General features: G+C 39.6%; 1 protein-coding gene across 1 annotated transcript in view; it reads right to left on the bottom strand.

Moving 5' to 3' along the window:
* Positions 1–12,141, bottom strand: part of ZSWIM5 (zinc finger SWIM-type containing 5) — a 191,180-nt gene extending 179,039 nt beyond the window's left edge. The window contains 1 exon segment of the mRNA XM_081307176.1: positions 11,428–12,141. Within this exon segment, the coding sequence (XP_081163302.1) occupies positions 11,428–12,031 (604 nt within the window). The 5' untranslated portion in view covers positions 12,032–12,141.
* Between the last annotated feature and the right edge of the window lie 815 nt (positions 12,142–12,956).

Raw genomic sequence — 12,956 nt, 5'->3', positions numbered from 1 at the left:
AGAGCAATTAGACAGACGAAATTAAAGGCATAAATATAGGAAAAGAAGAACTTAAATTAGCACTATTTGCTGATGACATGATCCTATACCTAGCAGACCCAAAAAATTCAACCAAGAAACTTCTAGAACTAGTAAATGAATTCAGCAAAGTGGCAGGATATAAAATAAATACCAAAAACTCAAAAACATTCCTGTATATCAGTGACAAATTCTCTGAAATGGAAATGAGGACAACTACTCCATTCACTCGCCTGGCATGTGTGCGGCCCGGGTTCGATCCTCAGCACCACATACAAACAAAAATGTTGTATCCGCCAAGAACTAAAAAATAAATATTAAAAATTCTCCCTCCCTCTCTCTCTCTCTCTCCACCTCTCTCACTCTCTCTTTAAAAAAAAAAAAAAAAAGACTGGTGGGACTGCAAATTGGTGCGGCCAATTTGGAAAGCAGTTTGGAGATTCCTGGGAAAGCTGGGAATGGAACCACCATTTGACCCTGCTATTGCCCTTCTCGGACTATTCCCTGAAGATCTTAAAAGAGCATGCTACAGGGATACTGCCACATCGATGTTCATAGCAGCACAATTCACAATAGCTAGACTGTGGAACCAACCCAGATGCCCTTCAATAGATGAATGGATTAAAAAATGTGGCATCTATACACAATGGAGTACTATGCAGCAATAAAAAATGACAAAATCATAGAATTTGCAGGGAAATGGATGGCACTAGAGCAGATTATGCTTAGTGAAGCTAGCCAATCCCTAAAAAACAAATACCAAATGTCTTCTTTGATATAATGAGAGCAACTATGAACAGAGCAGGGAGGAAGAGCAGGAAGAAAAGATTAACATTAAACAGAGACATGAGATGGGAGGGAAAGGGAGAGAAAAGGGAAATTGCATGGAAATGAAGGGAGACCCTCATTGCTATACAAAATTACATATAAGAGGTTGTGAGGGGAATGGGAAAATAAACAAGGAGAGAAATGAATTACAGTAGATGGGGTAGAGAGAGAAGAAGGCAGGGGAGGGGAGGGGGGATAGTAGGGGATAGGAAAGGTAGCAGAATACAACAATTACTAATAGGGCATTATGTAAAATTGTGGATGTGTAACCGACGTGATTCTGCAATCTGCATTTGGGGTAAAATTGGGGGTTCATAACCCACTTCAATCTATTGTATGAAATATGATATATCAAGAGCTTTGTAATGTTGTGAACAACCAATAAAAGAAATAAAATTTAAAAAAAAATAAAAAATAAAATCAGAAAAGAAAAAGCAATCATGAAATTCATCTGGAAAAACAAGAGACCCAGAATAGCTAAAGTAATTCTAAGCAGGAAGAGTGAAATTGGTGGTATCGCGATTCCAGATTTTAAACTATACTATAGAGCAATAGTAACAAAAACAACATGGTACTGGCACCAAAACAGGCTAGTAGACCAGTGGTACAAAATAGAGGACACAGAGACAAATCCACAAAATTACAACTACCTTATATTAGACAAAGGTGCTAAAATCATGCAATGGAGAAAGGATAGCATCTTCAACAAATGGTGCTGGGAAAACTGGAAATCCATATGCAACAAAATGAAACTGAATCCCTTTCTCTCACCATGCACAAAAGTCAACTCAAAATGGATCAAGGAGCTAGGAATCAGACCAGAGACTCTGCGTCTAATAGAAGATAAAGTTGGTCCTAATCTTCATCACGTGGGGACAGGCCCCAAATTTCTTAATAAGACACCTATAGCACAAGAGTTAAAACCAAGAATCAACAAATGGGACAAATTCAAACTAAAAGTTTTTTCTCAGCAAGAGAAATAATATTCGAGGTGAATAGGGAGCCTATATCCTGGGAACAAATTTTTACCCCTCAAACATTAGATAGAGCTCTAATCTCTAGAGTATACAAAGAACTCAAAAAAGTTAAACAACAAAAAAGCAAATAACCCAATCAACAAATGGGCCAAGGACTTGAACAGAAACTTCTCAGAAGAGGATATATAATCAATCAACAAATACATGAAAAAATGCTCACAATCTCTAGCAATCAGAGAAATGCAAATTAAAACTACTCTTAAGATACCATCTCACTCTAATAAGAATGGCAGCCATTATGAAGTCAAACAACAATAAGTGCTGGCGAGGATGGGGGCGGAGAAGGTACACTCATACATTGCTGGTGGGACTGCAAATTGGTTGGTGCAGCCAATTTGGAAAGCAGTATGGAGATTCCTTGGAAAGCTGGGAATGGAACCACCATTTGACCCAGCTATTGCCCTTCTCGGACTATACCCAAAAGACCTAAGAAGAGCATACTACAGGGACACAGCCACATCAATGTTTATAGCAGCACAATTAACAATAGCTAGAATATGGAACCAACCTAGATGCCTTCAATAGATGAATGGATTAAAAATGTGGCATTTATACACAATGGAATATTACTCAGCACTAAAAAATAATAAAATCATGGCATTTGCAGGCAAATAGATGGCATTAGAGCAGAATATGCTAAGTGAAGTTAGCCAATCCCTAAAAAACAAATGCTGAATGTCTTCTCTGATATAAGGGGGGTGACTCAAAATGGGACAGGGAGGAAGAGCATGAGAAGAAGACTACCACTAAATAGGGAAGAGAGGTGGGAGGGAAAAAGAGGGAGAAGGGGAGTTGCACAGAAGATGGAAGGAGAACCTCATTGTTATACAGAATACATATACGATGTTGTAACGAGAAAAAGGAAAAAAAGTGTGTCACATTAGATTGGATAGAGAGAAAGGATGGGAGAGGAGGGGAGGAGTAGGGAAGATAGGAAGGGCAGCAGAATAGAATAGACAATATGATTGATGTATGTACATTCCATGTGTGTATTATATATCAAAATGCATTCTACTGTCGTGTATGACTAAAAAATAAATAAATAAAAGTTAAAAGAAAAAAAAAAGACAGGGTTTTGTTGTTAAGTTGCTTAGGGCCTTACTAATTTGCTGAGACTTGCTTTGAACTCAACCTCCTGCCTCAAACTCTGGAGTTGCTGGGATTATAGGCATGTATCACCATGCCTGGTAAAAATATAAAATTTTATAAATGAATGAGTAAACAAACATGAAGGAAATTATAGCTTGGCATTATATTTTGATAATGTAATGATTTTTTTATGATGGCAACTATGACAATTTATATACTTTAAAATAAGACTTTCCAAAATATAGAGAAACATTCTTAAGTGGTAAGAGAATAATCCTCCTTGAGATCCATTAATAAACCTAAAGACAGGTGAAATAGACATAGAAAAGAAAATTGATATGATTCACATAAAAAAAATATGTTGATTGTCAACAAGTTTAGAAACAGTGATAACACTAATCAAGGTAGCCACTTTTCAAGAGCAATATTTCTCAACCTTGGCCAGATATCAAACTACCTTGGAGCTTTTTAAAAATTCTGAAATGTGGTCTTCATTTTCAACAAATTCTGACTTAATTGATCTGGGGTGAGTCCTGTTCCTTTTCTAAATCTCCCCTGATGATTTTTAACGTGAAACCAAGATTGGAGCCCATACTTTTTCCCCAAAACCAATAGAGGTCTTTTATTATATCATTAAAATATCACAAATTAGTTTCATAATCCAGGATCTTATTTCTGCAATTGGACTACTCTTAGATCTTATTCATCATGTTGGTGAATTGTTCCTTTTTCAGAGACACAGATACCATTCAAAATTTTTTTGATAGCCTTGGCGGGTGGGGTGTTAGTTATTAAATCCAAGGCCTCAAGTATACTGGGTAACCATTCTACTACTGAGTCAACTCAACCCTGATATCCTTGGTTTTTTTTTAACTGTTTTACCTTACTAAATAAAAGCAGCTATGTTTGAAACAAGTTCAATGTTGTGTCCTCCAAGGATTAAATCATGCTTCTGGACTTGAAATATTGAACAAATAACATCTGGTATCATCTAAACCCTGAATGTATTTTTCACCCAAGAAATTTTGGACTTGAACCAGAGAATCATTCTTCTGAATACAACCTTGATGGGAAAGTGAATGTACACGGACTTCTTGTAACAGAAACCCAGCACAAAACCCTTGATTATGTTGTATACATGATTACAGACAGTGTGAAGAGTAACCAGTTCCTTTTTCTTTCCCTACTATTTATCAACCAGAGCCTGTCCTTTTTCTTCCCAAGGAGACTGACTTCCACACTGATGTGACTGAAGTCTCTCTATAGAGTTCTAAGGCCTTCATGATAACTGTGTGGTTCCTTCAGAGTGATACTGTTAATTTCTGGAACTTCAACAGTCTGATTGCTGAGAATGGTCTTCATTCTCATGGTATATGAGGCAAAAAGACCCACAATTCTTTTCTTTTAAATCAAACTTTTTAAAATATATTTTTAAGTTGTGGAGGAAACTCTATTATTTATTTGTTTGTTTGTTTATTTGTGATGCTAAGGATTGAACCCAGTGCCTCACACATGCTAAGCAAGTGCTCTGCCACTGAGCTACAGACCCAGCCTATTAAATCAATTTTGAGGTATAATTTACATTCAACAAAATTTACTCATTTAAGCATAAAATCTGATAAGTTTTAACTAATGAATACAATCATGTAACCTCCACATCATGATATAGAACATCTCTATCCTCCCCATAAAAGTTTACTCAAACCCATTTCCCCTACTCCCTAGCAACCACCAATCTATTTTCTGTCCCAATAGCTCTGGGCTTTTGAAAATTTTGCATACGTGGAATTATATTACATGTAGTCTTTTGTGTCTGCCTTCTTTTATCTAGCATAATGCTCATAAGATTCATCCATTTTGCTGGGGTGTCTGTTTGTTCTTTTTATTGCTGAGTAATATTCCATTGTATGAATATACTTTTTTTTTTTTGGTACCAAGGATTGAACCCAGAGGTGCTTAACCACTAAGCCACATTTCCAGTCCTTTATTAAAAATATTTTTTAATTGTGGATGGACACGATACCTTTATTTTATTTATTTTTTTGTGGTGCTGAGGATCAAACCCAGTGCCTCACACATGCCAGACAAGTGCACTACCACTGAGCCATAACCCCAGCTCCATCCAGCCCTTTTATTTTTTATTTAGAGACAGTCTCCCTAAATGCTTAGGGCCTCACTAAATTGCTGAGGCTGGCTTTGAACTTTTGATCCTCTTGCCTCAGGCTCTTGAGCCATTAGGATTACAGGTGTGCACCACAGAGCCAGCTTATTCACCTATTTGATAGGCATTTGGGTTGTTTGCATCCTAGGGCTATTATGAACAACAAATAAAGTACAAGTCTTCATGTGAACCTGTTTTCATTTCTCTCACATAAACACATAGGAATAGGACTGCTAAACCTTACAGTTAAGTGCTTGATTAACTTTATAAGAAATTATTTTCCAAAGTGGCTGCACCATTTTGTATTACCACCAGCAATGAGTTCTGACTGATCCATATCCCTGTTAGTACTGTCGGTCTTCTTCTTAACCAATTGTGTGTGTGTGTGTGTGCGCGTGTGTTTTGTAGGTATTTCTGTAGGCTTTAATTTGCATTTCTCTAAGTACTAAACGATAATAATTATACAGACAACTGTTCTCAAGACAAGAAAACCACCTGGGAGAAAAGCATGTCATCTTTTGCTTCAACAATCTTGTGTTTGTGTGTGTGCGCACGTGTGTGTGCACATAAGTGCTGCCAAGGATCGAATCCAGGGCTTCATGCATGGCAAGCCAGTACTCTACCACTGAGCTATATCCCCAGTTCTCAATAGTTGTTCTTTAAACAGGTAACAATGCTATACTGCTCTGAGTACCACACTTACCACTCCATTATAAAGAGAAAAAAAAAATGGCCAAGAAACAGGTGTACATAGAACTTTTCAAAAAGGATCTGGAGGCTCAGAGTCAAGTACCCACTGAGTTTATAACTGCTGCACTCACATAAAGGTAGCAACAAAAAGTAGTCCAAAAAATGGCAACATAATATAGTCCTTAGAAACTTTAGCTTTGGTGTCCAACCTGGATTTGTATAAGACAGGAAAATACCAAGAATTTTTGAAACACTTCCACTAAAAACAAGTAAATAAATGTTAATTCATTCATTTGGTAAACTTATGAGCACCAGTTAGGGCAATTACATTACCCATTCTAAGAGAGAGAAGAGTTACAATGAAAACCAAAAGTAATCTGTGGCTATATATCACTATGAAAAGTATGACAGAGGGGCTGGGGATGTGGCTCAAGCGGTAGCGCACTCGCCTGGCATGCGTGCGGCCCGGGTTCAATCCTCAGCACCACATACAAACACAGATGTTGTGTCCGCGGAAAACTAAAAAATAAATATTAAAATTCTCTCTCTCTCTAAAAAAAGACTGTGCTTATGAACTTTCCCTAATGTTTCACTGACATTAAAAAAAGTATGACAGAATATTTTAATTTTAATATAAGCTTTAGCATATGATCACATCATGCTAAAGCTAATATTAAAATGAATCTGGTTTCCAAAGGATACCATCTCAACAATAGCCTACAATTGCCCATAAAGCCCTCATGCTGCCTATATCAGTAAAGACATGAGTACATAAACAAATTATAAGACAGAAAATTCATATAAAAGAAATCTGGAACTGTTTCCCCCCACCCCCAGTGCTTTGGATTGAATTTAGGGCCTCATACAAGAGAGATGGGACTTCTACCACTGAGTTACACCCATAGCACTGAATTACTATTTCTAACTGACTTTTTTGGTGTACAATTCTGTATTTAACACATGTATATATTCATATAACCCTTACCATGACAGGATACTGACAGTTAATGCCTTGATTTTTCATATCTATTGTTGAAATGAGAAATAACTTGTTCCATGTAGGTGTAAATAAATTTCTAGCCTTTTCATTTTAAAATTTGGGCTTTATATTCATACTTCAATACTATTAGATGTTTTCATTCCTAGAGACAACTTCTTAAATAAAGTCCACTTTCCCCGATATCTTTAAATCTCTATCCTTTATATGAATTCATATACATTTCTTCTTACATTTGAAGAAACTGATAAATCACCATTCTTCCACAAAACAGACGGTCAACACAGAAGACATACCCATGTTGTAACACTCATACTATTTAATGCTATCAGTTTATTATATGCAGAGCCTGGAGTTTTCTCCATATCTTTCAATGTCACAATCATAATAAAAATTCAGCCTTATGAGATGGGGATGGAGCTCAGGGGTTGAATGCTTGACTAGCATGCATGAGGCTCTGAGTTCAATCCCTAGTACCAGAAACAAACAAAGAAGAAGAAAGAGAGCGTGAAAGAACAAATAACTCATGCATTATGTTTAAATATGCAGGTTCCAAACATTAAAAAAAAAAAAACAGCCTTATCTCCCCACTACCTTCAATTTGGGTTTTTGTTTGTTTGTTTATTTGTTTTGTGGTGCTGGAGACTGAACCCAGAGCCTTGTGCATGTAAGGCAAGCACTCTACTAAATGAGCCACATCCCCAACCCAGGTGGTGGTGGTGGGGTTTTTTTTGGGGGGGTGGAGGGGGGTAGAGGGGGGATGGGGGCAGGGGTTGCTTTGTTTTGTTTGACACTGGGTTTCATTATTTTGTCCAGGCTGATCTCAAACTCCTGGGTTCAAGAGATCCTCCTGCCTTAGCCTCCCAAGAAGCTTGGACTACAGGTGCACTGGCATCCAGCCCCTTCAGTTTCACAACAATGGAAAGTCCATTCTTAACATTCATTCATTCAACAATCAGTTATTAAACATTCAGATGTGGGTATATGATGTGATGGGGTTTTGGGGGAAGAAGATAACTCATTAATTTTTTAAAAAAAGGCATTTAAAGGATTTAAAACTTAATAAATTTCTATGCTTTAAAAAAGGTCACTACTAGGCTGGGGTTGTGGCTCAGCAGTAGAGTACTCGCCTAGCATGTGCAGGGACCTGGGTTTGATCCTCAGCACCACATAAAAATAAATAAATAAAATAAAGATATTGTGTCCAACTAAAAAATAAATATTTAAAAAAAAAAGGTCACTACTGGGTCTCAGACTGTGGCTCAGCAGTAGAGCACTCGCCTAGCACGTGTGAGGCCCTGGGTTCGATACTCAGCACTACATAAAAATAAATAAATAAAATAAAGGTATTGTGTCCAACTACAACTAAAAAATAAATATTTTTTTTAAAAAAAGGTCAATACTTATCCCTTAAAGGAACACAGCTACCTCTGTGATGAAATATCTTTTAAATATAAATTAGGTCATTTTTCCCCCACATGAAATTTTATTATGATTTTTATCTATTCTAATTTACACAAGATGCTATAAAGATATATATCTTTTGTTTCCTCCAAACAATATAGATGAAAACAAACTACATATAAAAATCAACAACTGGGGAAATTCAGGTATATAGCTCAGTGGTAGAGCACTTGACTACTGCAGTTCACAAAAATTACACTACAGAAAAACTTCACAGACATGTTTATTGATGATATACAACCGCACTTAATTATGGACTTATTACTTATTTAAGATATGGATAACTTCCTGAAATGGATCTTTTTTTGACTATAATTATTAACTTTGTAATTGTACCTCTTCAAAATAATATAATACTTAGCATTGTGGCTCTAATCTTGAAGACCATGTAAGGACAAATAATGTACTTATTTGATAATGTGTAGACAAAAAAATATTGGGATTAGACAAAGTTGCCTGTGAGAATCTACGGAAAATTTCCGGATAAATATTTATATAATTACGTTCTACTAGGTACAGAAGGCCCCTACATGACTTTATCCGATTTTTAAAACTACAAATAAACTCTGTGTTTAAGAAAGAAAAGAACACTAATACTTCTTTTCCTTTAATCAATCTGACTTTTCTGAGAAATTTCCCTCCCTTAAGTTTACCAAATATGAGAGAAATTAATTTAAAACATGATAGCAAAAAAAAAAATCCAGCTGGGCATGGTGGCACACACCTATAATCCCAGCAGCTTGGGAGGCTAAGGCAGGAGGATCACAAGTTCAAAGGCAGCCTTCAGCAAAAGCGAAGTGCTAAACAATTCAGTAAGACCCTGTCGCTAAATAAAATACAAAATAGAGCTGGGAATGTGGCTCAGTAACGTGCCTTTGGGTTCAATCTCTAGTACAAAAAAAAAAAAATCTATAGACACAGTTTCAAACCTACAGATATCCATGAAAAGACTAATTTGCAATTTTCCCTTTTTAAAAGGAACAGTTTTTCTGATTCACTTCATTATCCTTTCAGCAAAACAAACCTATAGTTTTCCCAGTAGTTGATATCAAGGTGGGACGTTTTATTTCTGATTCAAAATTTGTAGTTTTCTATAGAATACATGAGTTCACTGATTTTGCACTACTGATTCAATGCAGAAAATAATCAGAAGTTACAAAATGGTCAGGAAAAAAAATAAAGATTACAAAGCTCATGATTCTCAAACAGCACTACCTAAAAATGATTCATTCTTTCTCCTATCTTCATCTGTAAACTGATGAAGTGAATCAGAAAATGTTCAAATGTATTTTTCCCAGGGTCCCTAAAACTATGGTGTAACAATCCATCATTTCATAAGCACACCAACTATCATACCATAAAAGAGAATATCTGATTTAAACATGATCTGGGCCCACCCACAAAATCTGACTTCACCTAGAACTTGACATTTTAATTATTTTAAAAATAGATACCTCTTTCAAACTCATTTGCCCCCTCAAATTTGAAAATTATTCCAAATCCATCTATTATAAAATTGACTCTTTTCAATTTAAAATATTTTAAATAAGAATCTTAAAAGTTAACTGATCTACAGTCATTGGAAGATTAAAGTTTATAGATTTTTAAAAACCTATATTCACTTTCATATTTTCAATATTTCAGTTTCAAAGCAATATATTTTAATTACCTGTTAATCCAATTCATTCTAAAATATACACAAATGTACAAATGCCTAACCTCTTTAAAATAAGCAAAAATTTCCCAATGTACTGTCAACTGTATTCTGGCACAGGATAAACTTAACATTTCACATTTGCAAAACAAACTATGGTATGCTGTTGTTCTAATAAGAAACTCAGTATTCAGTGATTCTCAATAACTAGAAGTATATTGCTCTATATAAAACATTGGGATGTACTATTTTTCAAAGGAAAAGAATTTCAAATATGTTAGTTTTATCTGAAAAGAAAGCTAGATGTTTGGGGTGTGTGTGTATGTGAAACAACCTCCTTTCAACTCCATTCAAAAATCAGTATTTTCTTCAGTAAATATAAGCATATATTAAATAATAAAATGCATAAAGATAATGTATACTTCCAGAATGCTATAATAATACAAATAGGAAAAAACAGTGTTTTAATTTTCCACATAGTAAGTCAATGTTAAACAATGTCATTTTTTTCTTTCATCCTAAATCATAACCATAAATCACCATAAATCCAGGTGTACTGTATTTATATGGTTAGTAAGACTAACAAACTGAGTAGCAGGTCCAGAGGAATAAAAAAAACCATTTTCCATTTTCGCACAAACAAAAACATAAAACAAAAGCAAATGTGAAGAGTTGTTAAATGAGAAGCATTTGAAAAACCCAACGGGACCAGCTTCTGATTTATTCCGCTCTGACAAGGAAGACAGACCCCACCCCCACTTCAGATTGTGTGTGTGTGTGTGTGTGTGTGTGTGTGTGTGAGAGAGAGAGAGAGAGAGAGAGAGAGAGAGAGAGAGACTGTGTGTGTGTGTGTGTGTGTGTTTCCTTGGATTGGGGGTGTGGAGAAAAGAAGCTGTCACATTTCCATCTTCGGTTATTGTTAGTTTTCAGCCTAGATTCCCAAGCATCACTGGTCAGGGGGAAAAAATATTAAAGCAGACAATTAAAATCGTCTAAAATGCACAGTATTTTGTTGCCTTTTTCAATGTTAAAGTTAATTACACTCAGATTCAATCTGCTAGGACTACAGATTAGCTGTGACAGCCTGCCCCTCAAACACTCCAAGACGGTTTGTTCCAGATTCACTAATAATCCTCTCTTATCTAAACTTAAAATTAAAAACAACACATTTCCGAAATTATTAAATGCAAAACCGCACACCTCCCCATCCTTTTTGCCTTCGGTGTGGGAAATATCATGAAGAGTGAAAAGGAGAGACCCATTCGATCTTCAAACAAAAAGAAATTAGAGCAGAGGGCCAGTGGGGAAAAAGAGCAGAAGTGGACCTGCACAAAATGTTGAGAAAAGTTTTTTATGTGACTTGTTTGTCCTTCGGCAGGGGTGCAGGAGTTGGGCAGAAAGCCGCGGTCTCAATTCAAAGCTCTAGCAGAGAGGAAGCACCCGCAAAAGAGGAGGCCAAGGACCAGAGAGGGACCGGACTAGCACCTACCTACTTGCAGCACGTTCTCCACGGAGCCGCTGTCCAGCAGACGGATGCCCCGGCGGAACGGCAGACCTTCGCCGCCGCTACTGCCGCCACCAGCCGCGCCAGCCCCAGTGCCTAGCCCAGGGGATGCCCCCGCCAAAGCGGCCCCGGGGGCGGAGCCGGCCGGAGCAGGGGCCCCGGGGGGTGGCGGCGGCCCCTCCTCGGCTGGCGAAGCCCCCGTGGCGCCGCCAGCCGCGCCGGCGCCGGGGCCGCCCCGGTACTGGAAGCTGGAGTACATGCAGATCTCCCGCTCATTCCGCGGGAAGGACCAGTAGACGATGCGGCGCTGCACCGGCTCCGGGATCCGCTCGAAGCGCTCCTCCACCCGTTCGTACGCCCACTTTTCCGCCACCGTCTTGGCGGCGCAGTCCAGCAAGGACTCCGGCTGCAGGTGGGGGCGGGCCCCTGGGGCCAGGCAGCTGCTGCCGACGCCCCCCGCCCCTCCGCTAGTAGCCCCCGGAGAACCGCGGGGGTGGCGAGCCTGCGGGCTGGGCCATGAGCACAACCGCTTTGCCGGAGAGACCGGCGGTGGCGAGAGCAGCTCCTCTCGCTCACCTCCTTCCGCCATTGCTGGGGACTGACTGACTGACTGAGGCGGCGACGGCGGCGGCGGCGGCAGCAGCTCGGTCTGCGGCGGAGACCCGGACCACGGCCACGCGCCTCGCGCAAGCGCCCAGAAGCGGCGCCGGGGGGCGGGGCAAACGAACCCACGAGCCCGACGGCCCGAGTGGAAAGCTTGGGCCGGTCCCGGGCGCGCGCCGCAAGGGCCGACAGGGTTGTCCTGAGGACGAGCGAGAGGCGGCGCGCACTGTCCCGGCCGCCGCGAGCGCGAGGAGGCTCGGGAGCGAGCGCGGGCCCCCGGCGCGTTCCAGGCGCAGACAGACCAGAACGCGCGCCGAGCGCTTACACTGGGCTGCCAACCCGGCGGCTGAAGAGCGAGGAGCGTAGCGCATCCTAAGCGACTCCAGGCCGCCTGCCTCCTGGCCAAAGAGGAATGAACTGAGTGACCGCGTCAAATGATCGCCGCGAGGGATCTGTGTGAGGTAATAGGTTTGCGGGGCACAAGGAGAGAAAAACTCCAACTCAGGCTTCAGGAGTAGACTGATATGACAGGAGACTGTCACACGGCCGATAGGAGGATCTGGCAGAAAGTTGCTAGTAAGGAAAGCACTGGAGAATAAAAATCAGAAAGTGCAAGTGATGAAAACTCTTCAGGCCACAACAATGTGGAATAAGGTCGGTCCCCTCCCCCACCCCGTCCCGCCTGGCGCAGTGAAATCCGCTAAGTCGCTTCTCACCGTCCGCACAATGGGACGCCAAGATCTCGCCGCTGCACTCCCCTGTCACTTTTTGTAAGGTTTAGCACCTTGCATTCTAGAAGAAAAAGCACTTTTTTGGTGTGGTTTATGATAGAATTTCCTGAGCCTCTGTCCCCGGTCTAAATTAGGTCTTTCGTGTTTACTTGGATGCCTTCTACTCCTTTAAATTATTTA

Source organism: Spermophilus citellus (genome assembly GCF_964194105.1).
Source record: "Spermophilus citellus genome assembly, chromosome: 9".
NCBI classification, from domain to species: Eukaryota; Metazoa; Chordata; class Mammalia; order Rodentia; family Sciuridae; genus Spermophilus; species Spermophilus citellus.
The sequence above is the reverse complement of the archived record's forward strand: the minus strand, read 5'-3'. Positions and strand labels throughout refer to the sequence as shown.